The sequence below is a fragment of the Caloenas nicobarica genome, chromosome Z, assembly GCF_036013445.1.
Source record: "Caloenas nicobarica isolate bCalNic1 chromosome Z, bCalNic1.hap1, whole genome shotgun sequence".
Lineage (NCBI taxonomy): Eukaryota > Metazoa > Chordata > Aves > Columbiformes > Columbidae > Caloenas > Caloenas nicobarica.
Genome location: NC_088284.1, coordinates 10,776,246 through 10,794,464, shown reverse-complemented (window position 1 = coordinate 10,794,464; position 18,219 = coordinate 10,776,246). Strand labels below are relative to the sequence as shown.

Below are 18,219 nucleotides of genomic sequence, written 5' to 3'. Positions count from 1 at the left end.
AATACCACTTCCCATTAATATGTTTTGGGACCACTTTTGGGAAACCATTTCATTTGAATATTGATCAATCTAAAGGAATCATGACAGAGTTAGAGGAGATTTGGAAACATACTACAGTCTTGCATGAGGTAGAAAAAAATAATACCTCTTACAGATGTCAAGAAATGTGGACATGATTGATGTCCTGGATTCCTGATTTACAGATATGGATTCATAAATTGATTGCAATTTTTGTATTGACAATTGTTATGTTTGTATGTTCATATGTTCTGATTCAATGTATGCAGAAGTGATGTGTTGCAGTCACTGAAAGTGTTGCCTCCTTAAGCAAAAAAGGCCTCAGAAGGTAAGGGGAACTGCATTGCTGGGTATAAGTAAAGGAATAAAAAGGTGTCTAAAGGAAGAGAAAATAGAAGAATTTGGGGGTTCATGTCAATAACTTATTTTTCTCCAGCTGCAGGTGCAAAATAGAAACTGAAGGTCAAGACCTTGATTGGCAGCCAGCCTGAAGAAAACGAAGAAATCCAGTGAAGAAAGAGACTCTTTGGTGGATGAGGAATTGGCTGGATGGTCACAATCCAGAGGGTAGTGGCCAATGGATTAAATTTTGGATGGACACTAGCGGAAAGTGATGTCCCTCAGGAGTCAATATTGGGACCAGTATGGTTTAATGTCTTCCTCAGTGGCATAGACAGTGGGATCGAGTGCAGCCTCAGCAAGTTTGTGGATGACACCATGCTGAGTGGTGTGGTTACAAGCCTGAGGGATGGGAAGCCATCCAGAGTGACTTGGACTAGTTTGCAAAGTGCGAAGTGAACCTCATGAGGTTCAACAAGACCGAGCGGAAGGTCCTGCACCTGGGTCGAGGCAAACCCCGGCATCAATACAGGCTGGGGGATGAAGGCATTGAGAGCAGCCCTGCTGAGAAGGACTTGACGGTACTGGTGAATGAAACCTGGAGATGAGCCAGCAATGTGCACTTGCAGCCCAGAAGACCAATCATACCCTGGGCTGCATGAAAAGGAGCACGGCCAGAAGGTGGAGGGAGGTGATTCTGTCCCTCTACTCTGCTCTGGTGAGACCCCACCTGAAGTCCTGCATCCAGCTCTGGAGCCCTCAGTCCAAGAAAGACATGGACCTGTTGGAGTGAGTCTGTAAATGGCCACAAAAATGATCAGAGGGATAGAACAGTTCTACTGTGAGGACAGACTGGGAGAGATGGGGTTGTTCAGCCTGGAGAAGATAAGGCTCCAGGGAGACCTTATTGCAGTTTTTCAATTTTTAAAGGAGGCTTATGAGATAGATGGGGACAGACTTTTTAGAAGGGCCTGTTACCAAAAGATAAGGGGTAATGGATTTAAACTAAAAGAGGGGAGATCAAACCAGTGATAGGAAAGAAATTGTTTATGGTGAGGGTGGTGAAATGCTGGCACAGGTTGCCCAGAGAAGTGGTAGGAGCCTCATTACTGGAAAGATTCAAGGCCAGGCTGGACAGGTTTTGAGCAACCTGATGTAGTTGAAGTTGTCCATGCATATTGGAGGAGAGTTGGACTAGATCACCCTTGAAGGTCCCTTCCAACCCAAAATATTCTATGATTCTATGACATCGCACAGTCTAATTTTGCAGTTGGTCCAAACTGACATGCAGGGAGTACAAGGCTTGGATTGTGGAGGGTACAGTTACCTGTGGTTATCTTTATTCAAGGTTCCTCTTCAGGAGGCACCCAGCTTGAGCTGGTCTGCACTGTACCTTGCAAATAAAATATTGATTTAAGAAGAATTTCTGGAATCCATACCTGAGTGTCTGCCATGGGAAACCTAGGGAAGAGAAACTTCCTGAATAATGGCTAAATATCACAGAATCACAGAATGTTAGGGATTGGAAGGGACCTCAAAAGATCACTTAGTCCAATCCCCCCGTCGGAGCAGTAACACCTAGGTGAGGTTACACAGGAAGGTGTCCAGGCGGGTTTTGAATGTCTCCAGAGAAGGAGACTCCACAACCTTCCTGGGCAGCCTGTTCCAGTGTTCTGTTACCCCCACTGAAAAGAAGTTTCTTCTCAAATTTAAGTGGAACCTCTTGTGTTCCAGCTTGAACCCATTACCCCTTGTCTTACCATTGGTTGTCACCGAGAAGAGCCTGACCTGTGAAGGACCCCACTAGATACAGGCCTCCAACTATACTCTGCCCCATTGACCATGACTCTCTGGCTTCTTTCCTTCAGCCAGTTCACAGTCCAAAACTTCCCCATGTATATAGTACTGTTGAACCACATTTAACAGAATAACGCATATCTCTTTCTTATATATGTGTGTCCATATTTGTTAAAATGTGAAATATTTCCCTCAAACTATAACTGCAATACGGCAATATGGCATTATCTATTTATAGGTAGAGAGGCAAAAGGTGACCACACCACCACCCTGTGGAGGGATGGATTGACTTGTGTCACCAGGTGGAATGTGCTGGTACAGAGCCCCTCAGGGCCACTGGTCACACATGATTGATTTAGGGTTCTGCTTGCCACAGAGCAATGTTTTTATCATGTAAAGAAAATTGCAGCTTAATGGAGTTTGATGTCAAGGTTCACTCTATTGTTTACTGCATAGAGGAAATATGCCAAGCAGAATCTGGTGAGAGTTGTTTCACAGTGATTTCCATGGGGACACGCGATGCAAAAGGGTAGAGGGAGGCACTCCCATTAAATCACAAGGTTCAGAATGGACCCCTTGGCTTTCTAAACTCCTTCTCAGAGAGGAGTCTAGGTACAGCTGGATCCAGACTTAGCCCCAGACTTGATCAGCCATTCATATCTAAGAGACATAGAGGGTAAGGGAAAACACACAGGGAATTATATGTCTTTACGGCCAAAGGATTACAAGTGCACACCCAATTCTTTATATCGCTTGGCTATGATCACAAAGTTTCATCATTCTGCATCTCAACCTGCTTACCTCTCCTCTAAGGGCCTGGTCTCACTTCACTTCAAAGTCTGGATCCTAGATCTCTTGAAGCAAGCTCTTGGGCTCATCCAGGGATCTGTGAGTGGTAAAATATAATCACCATACAGCTACGCTTCTCTAGCAGAGAGAGCACAAAGTAGGCTCTCCCTGGCTGTCATATTTATGAAATAAAGTGGTTGTCTCGTAGTCAAATCACATACAGTGTGAAAGGCGTGCAGGAGACTCCTTGCATTCACAACTTATCAGTGTTCAGTGTGCTGTTCTGCTTTCTTGTGGGTTTCCTAAAAGGAGTCCTTGGCTGTGCTGCAGCTCAGGCCTTTACATCCTTCGGAGTCTGTACCAAACTGCTGCTGGTTTGGTGGGGACGGGGGTGGTGGGAGAATGAATCCATCACACCAGCTGGTGATCTCAAGACAAGGCAAAATTGTGTTCTCACCTTGTTTACAAGTGTTCTTACTTTGATCACATGGGCAGTGGGTAGAAATGAACTGGCCTTCCTCACCTGGTGATCACTACCCAGGTCAACATTATGTTCCTGACCACGGGACAGGTGTCTTGAGCAAAGGCTCTAAGTGCTGGACCATTGAACATTATGGGACACCCTATCAAGATTTTAGTGACTGTTGTTATACTATGCTTGCTGCTCAACTTTTATTTCTATATTGAAGTTTGGAGAATGGTTGTTAAGGGAGTAGACTACCTTAGCTTCTTGAATTACTTGGTATACTCCTTCTTACAGAACTTGTTTAGAAACTGAACACATACAATTTGCATAGCACAATGTAAGTTTGCCTAGCATAAGATCTGCAAGCTGTGAACTTCTGAACTCCCTGCCTCATTAAGCAAAAAAGGCCTCAGAAGATAAGGGGAGCTGCATCCCTGGAGATAAGCAAAGGAACAAAACAGCATCTATAAAGAAGTGAAACAGTAGGAAGTTTTGGTTATTGCTCAGAATGTATTTTTCTCCAGCTGCAGGTGCAAAATAACAACTGAAACTCAGGACTTTGATTGACACCCCACCATACAAAAACCAAGAGATCCTGCCAAGCACTTCTGTCACGGGAAACCTGGTTAAGAGGTTTGATTATGTGGGGAAATCAACCACCCAGGTCAAGAGAAGGTGTGGATGGATGTGCATCATTATTTTTTAGTATTTGTATGGGATATCATCCATCCGGGTCGATGTTAACCTGTTATTGAGACAGCTGTTTCTAAACAAGAAAGATATGATAATTGAAAAGGATGTGGAATTAAGCCTACAGAAAGCGGGAAAGTTTGACTGCCTGGCCTCAGGTATCCTAATTGGGATTATAATAATCAAGCAGAGAGAGACAAGATCACCTTGTGTTCTCACCTTGGTTACAAGTGTTCTTGCTCTGATCACAAGACCAGTGAGTAGAAACGAACTGGCCTTCCTCACCTGGTGATCACCAGACAGGCCAGCATTATGGTCCTGCCTAGGCAACCAGTGTTCTTGTCTTGATCAAAGGGTGGAGTGAGTTGGGACAATTAAGAGCTCCTCACCTGGCGATCACAAGGCAAGCCAACATCCTTCTTGTCGTGATCAGAGAGAGAGATGAGACAATCAGATGCCATCTGGTTGCATTTCAGACTCTGACCAATGAGATCGTTGCCCAATCTGGGAAGTGTCAGGGTTACCCAGCACGAGATGTGGCCGTAATGGAAAATACTGACTAAAGTCAATCATCCTGCAATCCTGGGAACAGCAGTTCTAAAGAGAGACCCTCATAACTCCCCTGGATCACAGCGGTATGTGACCCAGTGTCTGCCCCTGAGTGTGATGCCTCTCTGGGCCCATTTCTTGAAGACTCAATGATCATCTATTGACAATTTTTTGTAGATTCGATGATCATCTGCAGATCATTTTGCAAAGATCAAAAGCCTAATTTTTTAGCAGCTGATGATTGTCTCCTGAGGAATGTCAACACAGAAAAGTGAGTAATTTATAATATCCATGAAAGAGAAATATTAATCATGGGTTAACATATGTGTGTTTGTGTGTGTGTAATTTAATTTTAGAACTCTTTTTTCTATCTATTTGTCTGCTTGTATATGTGTGTTTCAGTTTACCTTTTGTGTGTGTGTGTGTGTTTCATTTTAAAAACCCTGCTGTAAGTTTAGCATGAATCTTATGGCTATTTTTGATTAATTATAACAAATTTCACTTATGCCACTCTGGTAAATTGGCTGATGGTTATGCACTGCTAGTAATTATACAACCTATCCTTGTAATCTACCACAAAGTGTTAATAAATCCTAAATTGCTGCTAAATCAAAGCCGTGCAAAAATTCTATGCACGACAAGGCTTCACCAGCACCTCACAGGAGGCCCTTCTCCCGCAGGTCAGTGACTGCCAGGACGGATGTTCAGCCAGGGAAAATCCCTCTCAGGGGCTGTTGTCCCTTCTGCCAACTGTTTGCCACCCAACTGCTATACCCAGGGTTTACAGGGGTTTCAAAGAGCCTTAACCCCAAGGCACCGAAGGGCTGGCCACAGTACACAGCCTCATCCCGCTCTGCCTCACCAGGTATCCTCATGCAAACCCACCCAGAACTGGGCTCCTTTTGTGTCTTTGCTTTATCCCATCCTGGTACTGAAGCAGCCACAGGTCAGGCTGGATCAGTTGGCCAAGGTCACTTGTAAGAGTTTCAACAAGACCAAGTGCCGGGTCCTGCACTTGGGTCACAACCCCATGCAGCGCTACAGGCTTGGGGAACAGGGGCTGGAAAGCTGGCTGGCAGCAAAAGAGCTGGGGATGTTGTATGACAGCTGAATTTGGGGGATTTTGATACAAGGCATTAGGATTTCTAGCAGTGGATGATATTCGCCTTTCCCAAGTTGAGAGAGGGTCTTTCCTCAGAAGCTAATAGGGCTGGTTGACAGAACTCTAAACTAGACTTGAAGGCAGAGTGAGATAATATCAGTTTTGCCTGCAACACACCATGGGATGTCATGCCAAAGTTGGAGGAATGGAGTGCTAGCGAAGACCCTCAGTCTGTTGCCCTGTGATGTGCTGAGTACACTGGTGCACACTAGAACTCTTAGGGAGATCACCCAGGGGCTCCTGGGGTACCTAGGGACAACAGAGGAATACCAATGACATGCCTCACAGGAACGAAGGTGGGTTCCAAGAAGAAGGTGACACAGTTGACAGCCCAGCTCAAATGCCTCTATGCCAGTGCATGCAGCATGGGCAAGAAACAGGAAGAGTTGGAAGCCTTAGTTGCTGCTGCTAGAGAGCTACAACCTCGTTAGAGTTACTGAAACTTTGTGGGATGCATCCCATGACAGGAGTGCCACGATCAATGACTCCAGGCTGTTCAGACTGGACAGGCAAGGAAGGTTGTGAGGAGGGGTTGTCCTCTAAGACAAGAAATTAAGAGTTATCTCTGAAGAACAGCCACAAGCAGTTTGAAAGCTTATGGGTAAGAATCAGACACTAACGCAATAAAGGGAACATTGTGGTTGGTATCTACCACAGGTTGCCTGATCAGGGGGACACTATTGATGAAGCCTTCATACTCCAGCTACAGGAGGCGTCATGCTTACACACTCTTGGCCTGCTGGGAGACTTCAACCACCCCAACATTTGCTTCAAAAGTAGCATGGGGAACTGCAGGCAATCCAGGAGACTCCTGGAGTGGGTAGGGGGTAACTTTCTCAGCCAAGTAATAGACAACCCTAGCAGAGAGGATGCCATACGAGATGTGATGGTCACCAGCACAAGTGAGCTGATCAGTGACATCAAGGTTAGAGACAGCCTGGGCTGCAGTGATCATGCACTGTTGGAATTTGCAGTCCTGAGAGGTCTGGGACAGATGAAGAATAAAGTTGGGACCCTGAATTTTAGGAAAGCCAGGTTCCAGCTCTTCAAGGAGTTAGTCAAGAGAACCACATCAGAATCTGCACTCAGAGACAAGGGAGCAGAACAGAGCCGGCAGATCTTTAAGGATTTGGTTAAGAGATTTGATTATGTGGGGAAATCAAATACCCAGGTTAAGGGAAGCTGTGGGTCAATGTGCATCATTTTTTAAAATATTTGTACAGGATATAATCCATCCCAGGCCAATGTTAACCTGTTATTGAGAGAGCTATTTCATCTAAACAAGAAAGATACGATAATTGAAAAGGATGTGAAATTAACCCTACAAGCAGGGGAAAGTTTGACTGCCTGGCCTCAGGTATCCTAATTGGGATTATAATAATCAAGCAGAGAGCGATAATTGCTAAAAGCTGATAAATGCAATTAGAGCCTGTGAGGAGATAAGAGTAAATTGAAGTACAGGAACGTATACAAAGGCCAAAGGAACACCTCAGTGACTACTGGGGAAGATTGTGACAGGCTTTGTTGATGTACGGGCAATGTAGGGGTGAATGGCTCTCCACAATTCTAATAATCAGTTGGCAGCAAGTGTGTTTGTGGACCAAGCCACCTCTGCCATTCACAACAATTTTCAGGATCACATCACAGGGTGGCAAGGAGAAAATCTGAAAGCTACTGCGTTACCCAGAGGTACTATACTTGTACAATATGTAGATGATTTGCTACTTGCCAGTCAGACATATGAAGATTCTTTGAAAGATACTATCTGTCTGCGTACTGCTTTAGCAGAAAAAGGTCACCGTGCATCTCTTTCTAAGCTTCAGCTATGTCAGCAGAAAGCAAAATATTTAGGATTTATATTGAAAGTAGGACAAAGATTAGTAGACCCAGAAAAGGTCCAGGCTATTGTAGAAATACCTCAACCAGTAACAAGGAAACAACTGCAAGAATTTTTAGGCACAGTAGGCTACTGCAGATCCTGGATACTAAAAGAGGTAAGTAAGCCATCAACAGAAGCTACAGAGGCAGAGGAATTGGAGCCTATACGGTGGGTCCAGAGAAACAAAAGACTTTCCAAGCTAAAAAAGGAGCTTCACCTTCTGATCCGGCATAGAGATTGCTGGATTACTCCAAACCCTTTGAGCTATTTGTGCACGAGAACACAGGAGTAGCAGCGGAGTCCTTACTCAAAAGCTTGGTCCACACCGCCGCCCTGTGGCTTGTTACTCAACAAAACGGGATCCATAGCAGCAGAAAAAAATTCCTCTGTTAAGGTAACAGCAGCAACAGCGACTATCATAAAAAGGAGTGGGCCATTAGTTCTGGGTCACCTGTGGAATTATTACTGAGAGGGCAAATTATTGAAACTAAATATCACGGATACACTTATAGAGAATAAAGCTGTCTCCACATCTTCAGCATATAAGGCAGACGTGCAGAGGTGGAGAAATCTGCTCTGTATAATTTCACTCCACACACACCGGGCCTGCATTCTTAATTGGTAGTGCCTGAGGAAGCTCAATTAAAAGATATGGGGGGGCAGAGTGATATAAAGATATTCACGGTGGGGCTGTTGTTGTAACAAGGTGCAAGTACAGCAGCCAGATGGTACAGCTGCTGCCAGTTTTGAAGATAAGGTGTACAGTTAAGACAGGATAAATGTTCATTTCTGTCCAAAATGCTAGTTACTGAGACAGAAATTTGTCCGATGGATGAACTTTGTTCATTATAGTCTCATTATAATACCAAAATACAACTCCACCTCAACGAATACCCACCTCCAGCCTACCTTCAAGCATGCGTCGTAAGGTTTTTACCTTAAAAATCAAAGCAAGGATTTCTACACCAATCAATAACAGAAGTATGTATGAGCAGAGTCACTCATGCGCCACCTAAACATCGAAAATAGTATAAAATACCCTAACAATAGAGGAAGGGTGGGGAGGAAGACACCATCACCGAGAAGTCAAGGGAAGAGCATACTAGGACTTCTGGGACCAGTCGACAGGCTGAGCCTGTTTTCCCCGTCCTCAGGAGGACGCTCTTGGGTAAGATTTGTGCACTTAGTTATACCAGGTTTAGACTTCAAGCTCCTGTTTTGTAATCATACTAATAGTGCTATACAGTCATCTTAGAATTTATATATCTAGGGTACCAATACTTACTTCTTGCAACTAACGTCTTATATCAACTAAAGCGTGGTTTTGCAACTAAAGTGTGTTTTTGCAGACAGTGTATTTATCAACAGCATCTAAAAGAACTTGCACCTGTTGCTTTAATAAACTTCAGTATTTGTGGATCTAGTCATGTGAATTTCTAATTGAATGTGCCCAGACCTATAGTATATATTATGCTGTTTGTGCATCTGTGCAGCACATATATTATGCTATTCATGCGCCTGTGCAGTGCAAAGATTCAATAATCACAACTGGCCTGCACTATTTGTGAATTTAATTGTGCAAATTCAACGTTAATGTGCCCAGACCTATAGTATATGTTATATTATTTGTGCATCTCTGTGCCAGAGTGGCCGTTGAGCACATTAGACTTACAGTGCTGACTTGAGGTGATTTGCATCACTGAGAATTTCAACCTAGCCACTTTGCACAAGGCTTAAATTCTGCTAAATTACTTATCTTAACAAAACAGTTACCCAACAACCATGTATGTCTCTTATGAAGTAGAACTGATTCTTAAACAACATACCACACAAGCATTTTTTCCACAAAGATCACATCATTCTGAATTAAAAATTTTAAATGCAGATGGTATTACTTTAAAAAGATGTAATGTTTTGAACCCCGCAACTTTACTGCCTGTTCCCTCTGATGGTGAGCCGCATTGTGATTGTACTAAAGTAGTGTTTTACTCACGCCACCTGCAAAATCAGCCTGTAGAGAACTTGTATCTAACCTTTTTCACTGCTGAATCTTCATACTATGTGAATGGAAAAAGACCACGGGCTGTGTAGTGCTGAGAATCTTAGAGGTACTTGGAGCAGAACCTCTATAACTGTCAGTGAGTGCCCAAAGGGCTGAATTAACCGCTTTAGCAGAGCAGCCAGTTGGCACAGGGGCACAGGGACAGGAACAGGGCTGGGGATGTAGACAGGGCTGAATGGAGCTGCCCGCTGACGTGGCCCAGCCTGGGGGTCCCTGGCCTGTGCCCCGGTGTCCCCTGGCTGAGGGCTGTGCCTGGGCTTCACCCCTGCCCTGCAAGAGCCCCTGCACCCAAACAGCATCTGTTCACTGCAGGGGACGGACACAAGGACAGGGAGTCACCAGGGCAGGGTGAGGGCATGTGTGCAGGGATGGCTGGGGACCTGCAGCAGCTCCAGGGATTTGGCAGATGAAGGAAGTGAACCTGGCCCAGCACCAACAAGAAAACACAAGGGCATTGTAGGCTGGAGTGGACAGCCCCCGTTACATGTACACACAAGAGCAAAAGGCCAGTGAATGCTGGGGCAGGATCAGGCCAGGGTGGGCTGCTGCTGTGGGGGAACAGGACAGCTGCTGAAGGATCAGGGCAGGGATCACCACCTTTGGGAAGTGGAGCCAGGATGGAGGATGTCTGGGGCAGCTGATGAGTGTGGTTTGGAGGGCAGTGGCGATGACAACATCACTGTTGCCTTCCTGTAAACTGCTGGTTTACTTTCTGATTCTGTCCTGTGTTTAGTAAGTAGGCTGCTTACATCATCTCCTGTCCCATCAGATACCACTTCAGGAGAGCCCAAAAGATGTAGTTGGCAGCTGTGGGGGTGATGAAAGGACAGAAACAAAGCCTTACTCCCCAGGGGTCCTGCAGGGTTGTGGGTAGCATTGCATCTGCCTCTGGAGTCCTCCCACCAGAGCTCCCAGCATCATCCTCCTACTCCCACTGGGGTGCTGGGGCTTTAACCTCACAGATCATTTGGAGAAGCATTTGGGGACCTGCACATGCTGATGGTGACAGCCGCAGCAGGCGTTTGTGGAGGGTGAGCGTGAGAATGACCATGGAGTGGTCAGGGCAGTGACAAGGATGCCAGTGTGCAACAGGGCTGAACTGAGGAGCTGCATGTGCAATGCAGGGATGAGGATGAGGGTGAGGAGGAGGGTGCAGGGGTGAGGATGAGGGTGCAGGGGTGAGGATAGAGTCATATCCTGAACAGGCTGTGGTCCATGCACTCTCCAGGAGCTGGGGGGCGAGATCAGCCCCAGAGCCGCACAGGAGAGGAGGGAGAGGAGCAGAGGCTGAGGAAGGCTAGGGAAGGGCGGGCACACCATGAGAGGAGGAGGGTGACAGGCAGGCCATGACACTTTCTCATGTCACTTTGTGCTCACTGCCCCAAAGTCCCTGCTGCATTCCAGTGTCTTTACCCAGCAGCCCTGCAGCCCCCAGGCAGCACCCTCCTTTGAGCCCTTCACACATCTCCCTGCCTGCACGGCTTCTCCCCGGCGTGCACAGTGGCAGCTGAGCTAGGAGCTGCACGTTGTGGATTCGGAAATTCCTCAGTTAGAAACTTCATGAGTTACTGAAGTGACGAGTTAGTGATTTCACATGGTAAACGGGTCTGTGCAGAGGGCACCGGGCCCTTTTTTGACATGTTTGGTTTGTTTCCAAATGAGCTTGTAAGATACAGTTTAATGTAAAGGCAATGTTGTCCTGTGAATTTGAGCACCTGGAATGAGCCTTATCCTGTTGCACCCTCTGGTTGATGGGGTGAGTGCCAGTTAGTGGGAAATACATGCGTATGTACATAGACACAGAATGGATTCTTGCAGTATCTGGCCTTAGCCACCCAGTGTGCCCAGTAGCTGCTCGTGGACCCCAGGTCCCTCTCCTGGTCCTTCCAGCATCCAGCCTGGACTTTGGAGCACATCAACACCTCAGACTCCCAGCTTGTGCCCATGGTCCCCTCTGTGGGGTCTGCCGCCCAGACCTCCCCCATTTGTGCACTCAGGACTGAGCCCCTCATCCAGAGCAGTAGCTGGAAATGAAGTTTAATGGGAAGATGAGGCAGACTGGCATGCAGAGATGCCAGATGAGGCCAGGTGAATGTTCTGGCTGCATGCAGCCTTTATCCTGATCCCCAGCCATGGGGCAACACACTGCTCCACACCAGGGATGCTGCCCAGAGACACTCACCACAGGATCTCTGCAGGTGCCCCAAACAGGTGCACGGGCAAGAAGGCACCTGTTGAGGCCTGAAGCCATGGTCAGGAAATGGAATTACCCAGCTGCTGTCCTTCCCTTGTCTTCCAGCCCCATCCCTCCCAACCCCCCGAAACACCACCCCACCCACCCCCAGCCACCACCTGCCCCTCACCTCTCCTTACCACAGAGTGGCTTCTTACACCCGAGGGACACATGGTGTACAGATCTCTGCCAGGCACAGAAATGTTTATTTGGCTGTATCTGCAGGGAATGCAAGATTTAGGAAGGGGGGCCCAACAGCAGGATGCTAGGAGGCACTGAGAGGCACTGTGAGGAAGCCAGGCAGGACAAGGGTGTGTTTCCCAGCTAGGATGCTGGGAGCAGCATGGGGGCCTGTGGCAGCACAGAGCCTCAGGCGAGGCAGCACGGTGCAGGGAGATCCAGTCCCTGTCCCCATCACTTGACGCGGGTGAAGATGGAGGTGCCGACCCTGCAAGGAAAGCCCTGTCAGCAGGAGAGGAGGCAGGGCTGTGGGATGGGAGGGCAGGTTCTGGGCTCACCTGGTGGCTTTCCAGGTGTCCCTGCGGGATGGGACCTCTTCCCGCAGGAGCCACGTGGTCTCCAGTGTCTCCTTCCCACGGCGGTCCACAAAGCATTGACCCACAAAGGCTGTGATGGAGTCTGGTAGGGTTCAAGGGGGCAGAAGGGCTCAGAGGCAGCACCTCCACACAGGGGAACCTGAGCCAGCTGATCCTGGCAAACAGACAGACAGACACCCCCTGCCACATGCCTTGGGCAGACAGATGGATCTCCCTGACACATTACCCAGGTTGGTTGCTCCCATATCACCTGGACAGACAGATAGGCACTGTCCCTGCCATGTCCCTTGAGCAGGCAGATGGACACCCCTGCCAGCTCTTCCAGACACAGCCATCCCCCCGCCACATCTCATGGGAGGAGTGAGTGTGTGTGGCTGGTCTGTGGCTGCAGCCAGGGTTTCTCTGGGTGCCTCAGGGGATACAGGGAACAGCTGGAGGGAAATTCATTCCCAGCACGGGTAGAGAATCACTGGCTGACCTAGGTTGCCATGCTGGATACTGCTGTACCTGCAAACTGCCAATGCACGGTGAAGCCGAAGGTGGAATGTCCCTTGTCACCGGGCTGCTGCTGGGCCCCTTGCAGGGGCGACACCAGGATCTGCTTGTTGGTGGCTGCCACAGCGGTGTGGTAGGAGCCTGAGAAGGTCCCAGCTGCATCCAGGGCTGAGAGGGTCATGTTGGAGCCCAGCTCATTCCTCCACAGGCCCTGCAGGTCGCACTGGAGACCGGGGGTTGTGCCAGTGCCATGGGCAGTGCCGAACCAGGACCCCCACTGCAGCTTGCGGGGGTGATGGGACATGTGCCCCATGTGTCTGAGGGCTGGAATGGCCCCTCTGCCCGGAAACTGGGACCAGTGGGATGGGAACTTGCTCTACCATCACCTCTCTCTCCCGTGGCAGGGCAGAGCAGGGCAGAGCTGGGGGTGATGGGTACCCCCCATACATGGGGTAGGTGACCAACACTATCCCTGGGGACGGCACAGCCAGAGCTGGAAGCCCCCATGGTCACACACACTGCACCCTGGAGTGGCACAGCATGGCACAGTAAGGTACAGAGCAGCAGGAGCAGGCAGCGCTTCAGCTGTCCATGCTGCACCCGAGGGGTGGCACGGCACAGCATGGCACGGCATGGCACAGCAGGATCAGGCAGCCCCCGGCCGGGTGCTGCCCCCCGGCTGCCCTTACCTTCCTGGCAGCAGCGGTGTGGTGGCTGAGCAGGGCCAGGGTGAGCAGGAGGCAGCAGCAGAGACTCTTCATGGCGGCAGAAGGAGCAGTGGAGGCCATGCACGGTGCCTGAGCTCTGCATGCGCTGCTGCCCCAGGTCTGCTCAACCTCTTTTGTAGTGGAGGGGGCTGTAGCTGGGCAGCGACCGCCCATGCTGGGCTTCTTGCCAAGGGCCAGCCCGGTGGGACACAGGCCACTGGGCAGCACGCCAGGCTGAGCAGGGTCCTGCTCCCTGGGCAAGGTGGGGGTCCTGAGAGAGCACGGTGAGGTGGTGTGGGACGTGATGGAGGAGCCTGGGCCATGGGGATGTCACAGCAGGGACACACACTGGGCCTCGGGCCAGTGACAGGATAGGCCATGGGATGCTGGGAGGGGGCGGGGGAATGTGGGCACTGAGCCATGACATGACAGGAGCCAGGTGGGTGTTTGCAGAAAAGCTTTATTATTAGAAGCAGGTGGGGGAGCAGCAGATGGGGGTTCATAATCCCAGCATTAGCACTGGCCTAGAAACCCCTGCACTGTCACCCTCACTCCTTCTGTGAGTGCAGGCGGGTGAAGACGTTGATGCCAACCCTGTGGGGACACAGAGGGAGGAGATGTAAGCATGGAAATTGCACCCTTGCACAGGGTAAATGCAACCTCCTGGTCCTGAACACACATCCAGCCCCCTCCCACCCCTCAGCAGTGTTTGCACGATGGTAGGACCCCCAGAGGGGCCATGCATGAGTACCCCATCCTCAGTCACCCCCACACCCTGGCAGCAGCTCTGCTGAGTGTTCAGCACAGCAGGGTGGGAGAGACCCAACCCTGGGGATGTGCAGGGGACCCGCATGTGGCAAGGACAGGAGGCTTACATGGTGGCTTTCCAGTCATCCTTGATGTTGTCCACACGTGATCTCAGGAGCCACATGGTCTTCAAAACCTCCTTCCCTGTCTCATCCACAAAGCACTGGCCCGTGAAGACAGTGACAGCATCTGCGGGAACAGGACAGGAGGTGGCTGTAAGCATGGCCAGGGCTGCAGGTCAGTGCAGAGCTGTGACTCAGGGCAGGGCACAGCAGACCAGGGCTGTCCCTGCCCTCTGCGGACAGCAGTGATGGAGAAAGCAGGCAGGAGGGGTCAGAGGGCTGGGGAGTCTCACATGGAGATGGGCAGACAGCAGTGGGATTCAGCCCCTAGCACAGCCTGTGTGCCCTGGGACTGGGAGGTGACACCAGTCAAAGAGCTCCGGGGTCAAGGATGGGGGAGCATCAGGGGTACCACAGGGTATGGGAGAGCACTGGGGATAGTGCAGGGGAAGGCAGGGGATCACCACTGCAGGGGAGGGCATAAAGCATCAAGGACACCACATGGAGGACAGGGCATCACTGGAAACAAAATTGGGAGGGCAAGGGAGCTCTGTGGACACAATAGGGAGGCTGGGAAAGGAGACTCACCCGAAAAGCTCCAGTTGACTGTGAAGCCAAAGGTGGGCTGGCTATTCTGGTTTGTGTTGTGCTGGGACCCTTGCAGTGGTGACACCCGGATTTTGTTTGTGGTGGCTGTCACAGCTGTGTGGTAGGAGCCAGCGAAGTCACCTCGTCCATTCACAGCCCCGATTGTCATGTTGGAGCCCAGGTCATTGATCCAGCGCCCGGTCAGCACACACTGGAGCAGAGGGGACTCGATGTTAGTGCCACAGCACAGTCTGGCCACAGACAGGGCAGCAGGAGCAGGGACCCCTGGGAGACACAGCCGCCTGCCCACCCTGCCCCATGCATCCCAGCCCTGACATTACCTTTTTTGCAGAGAAGCTGGGAGCCACCAGGGCCAGGCTGAGCACCAGGAGGAAAGGAGTCGTTTGCACCATCTCTAGCAGGCAGACAGCTGTTGCACGCAGGGATGTGCTCCTTGTAGGGCTCTGCTGAGGTGCCTGCTCCCTCGTCTTTTTATTGCTGTCAGGGCTGCGGGTGGCACTTCCAGATAGGGCATTGTGCAATCTGGGTGTTTCCAAATTTGCAGTTCCCAAACATAGAAAAGGGTGGTTACTGACAGATTTTCCCAGAAGTTCCAGCTGAAACTGTCCCTCCTTACTCACGCTTCCCTGGCACCTCACTGGGAGGCTCCTGCAGGTCAGTCACTGCCAGGAGTGATGCTCAGCTGGGGAAAATCCCTCTCAGAGGCTGTTGTCCCTTCTGCCACATGTTTGCCACCCCACTGCAGTGTCCAGGATGCATAGAGGTTGCAAAGAGCCTTAAACCCAAGGCACCCCAGGACTGGCCGCAGCACATGGCCTCATCCTGCTCTTCCTCACCCAGCATCCTCCTGCAAACCCACCTAGAACTGGGCTCCTTTCGTGTCTTTGCTTTATCCCACTCTGGTACTGAAGCAGCCAAAGATAAGGCTACAAAGGACCCGGTCTCCTCTCCCCTGAGGCTGGCATGAAGGTTTGTTGCTGTTTTCACAAGCTGGCTTTTGTCGGGAGGAAATTTTTTTTTTTATTAAAAACAAACATTCCCTGAATATCTTGGACGTCACATTTTAATGCTGACAAAAATTCTATTTACACAGGGATTCTTAAATACCTTTAAGTATGTATTTACATAATTCTGCTTACATTCTATTTGTTGCTGGCCGGGAAGGCTGAAGCAGCTCAGTTTTCACCAGAGTTTCTCACCCATTCCTCAAGTATTTTCAAGGCAGTCTCCTAAAATATGTGTGTTTTAATTCCCCCAGTCATCACAGTAAGAGCTGATGGAGCCATATTCATCAGAAAATGCTCTTTTTCTTTAAATGGAGAGAAGACAACCCTCTGCCATATCTCAGAAACACTTCCAAATTTTTGCTTTCCCTTTAATCTCACATTTGAGCTCCAGTTTCTCTCCAACAGTAAAATTCATCACTACTCAGGCTGGGGAGCTGCATTTCTGCTGCTGCTATCTCAACACCCCCCACAACCTCTCTGCAGGAGCCCCATGGCCATCTTGCACTCCTGCCCACAGGAGCTCCCTGGCCAGAGCTGCTTGTGGGAAATTCCTGCCCCGGTGTTTGCTTCCCTCTGTTTTAGAAAATAACTACATGACAAGGTATATTTTCCCACACAGCTGGCTGCTGTTTGCTTGGCTGGTTTTTTTTTTTTTTTGACAGGTGCTGCCTGGAGCGTGGCTGTGGCTCGTGGTAATGGGCACGGCCAGTCTGGGAAGGTTGCAGGGAGCAGGAGGGGAAGCCATCACCCCCTCGCTATCACTCCCTCGGCATCACCACCTTGACATCATCCCCTGTCCATCACCTTGGTTCATGGAGCTCCTGCAGTGACCCTGTGGCCACTGGTGAGCACAAGGATGGGCAAAACAAAGTCCCCAGGCTGTCACCACTGCTGGTGGCCACCCACAGCTCATTTAACACCATAGGTTTACTCTTGCATCGCACAAACAATATCACTGCCACCTGCTCATAACCTTTCATAACCTTTTATAATCCTGTATTTAACAATCCCTAGCCCAGCAGTGTATCTTGCAGGTCCAGAGATCATCTCTGTGCTCAAGGAGGTGAATTTGTTCACCAGTCTTAGCTGAGTCAAAAACAAAACAAGCCAAGAGCTAGGGTATCTCCCAGGGTTTGCGCCTTCCAAAGGGCAGCCAGCAAAGCAGTTCAAGGCTGGCAATCATTACCACAGCTAAGACTTGTGGTGCCAGCCTGAGCCCTGGTGCAGCAGGGAATGGGCAGGGGGAGTGGGCAGGCAGGGAAGAAGCCCAAAGCAGAAAGTGCTGAAGAAGCTAAAAGTCATCAGGGCTGTGGTTTAAACCTGTGCATGCCAGGGGTCAAGAAAGGGTTAATGAATAATAAGGAAAAGGGTTACTGAGTGATTAAACTTGCTGCTCAAACTGGGATTGAGTCAGCCTTGAAAAAACAGCAGTACAGGCAAATGTTAGGGAAAATCATGTGTGTAACTAAGGGTTGTCTCCCCAGCCAGCAGACACACGCAAGTAGAAATTGCTGAAAGCAGCTACAAGTCTTATGAGATGATAAAGTCAAGAGGAGGAAAGGGCAGAAACAGCCCTTGATACAGACTGAGCACTCCAACCTTTGAAAGAAAGTCTGCAGGCAGGCTGTTGCTGGGGGTTAAAGGGCGATGCTGATGGGTCACAGCACTAAAACTCAGTCCGATTAGAAGCCGTGCTGGCTTCAGCACATGCTTTTTTCCCTTGCTAGCTGGATTGGGATGTCACCCTCCCTGGTGGCTGCCAACACAAGACAAATGGAGCTGGGCAGCCCAGGAGAGCTGCACTGGTGCCCCAGCACCCCCACCTCCCTCCAGCCTTGCCATGGTGACCCTAATGGAGAGTGTCTCCGTTCCTCTCCATCAGCTGTGGGCTCTGCCGTGGGAGACAACATCAGCTGGTCCAGGGAGGCCACATCCGGGACAACCTGCCCTTCCCGGATAATATTATTATTCCTCTGCCGAGGCGTATCAAG

General features: G+C 49.6%; 2 protein-coding genes across 2 annotated transcripts; both read right to left on the bottom strand.

The window, feature by feature from the left end:
- Window positions 1–12,398: 12,398 nt before the first annotated feature.
- Window positions 12,399–13,797, bottom strand: LOC136002334 (avidin-like). The gene is made up of 4 exons (XM_065657260.1): window positions 13,726–13,797; window positions 13,049–13,259; window positions 12,503–12,623; window positions 12,399–12,432 (listed from the first exon to the last, which is right to left on the bottom strand). Exons 1-4 carry the CDS (start codon window positions 13,795–13,797, stop codon window positions 12,399–12,401), a joined length of 438 nt encoding a protein of 145 aa, XP_065513332.1.
- Window positions 13,798–14,211: 414 nt separating this feature from the next.
- On the bottom strand, window positions 14,212–15,649 carry LOC136002169 (avidin-like). Its single transcript, XM_065657005.1, has 4 exons — window positions 15,542–15,649; window positions 15,201–15,411; window positions 14,619–14,739; window positions 14,212–14,337 (listed from the first exon to the last, which is right to left on the bottom strand). The coding sequence occupies exons 1-4, from the start codon at window positions 15,611–15,613 to the stop codon at window positions 14,292–14,294; spliced, it is 450 nt and encodes a 149-aa protein (XP_065513077.1). The 5' UTR covers window positions 15,614–15,649; the 3' UTR covers window positions 14,212–14,291.
- Window positions 15,650–18,219: the final 2,570 nt, after the last annotated feature.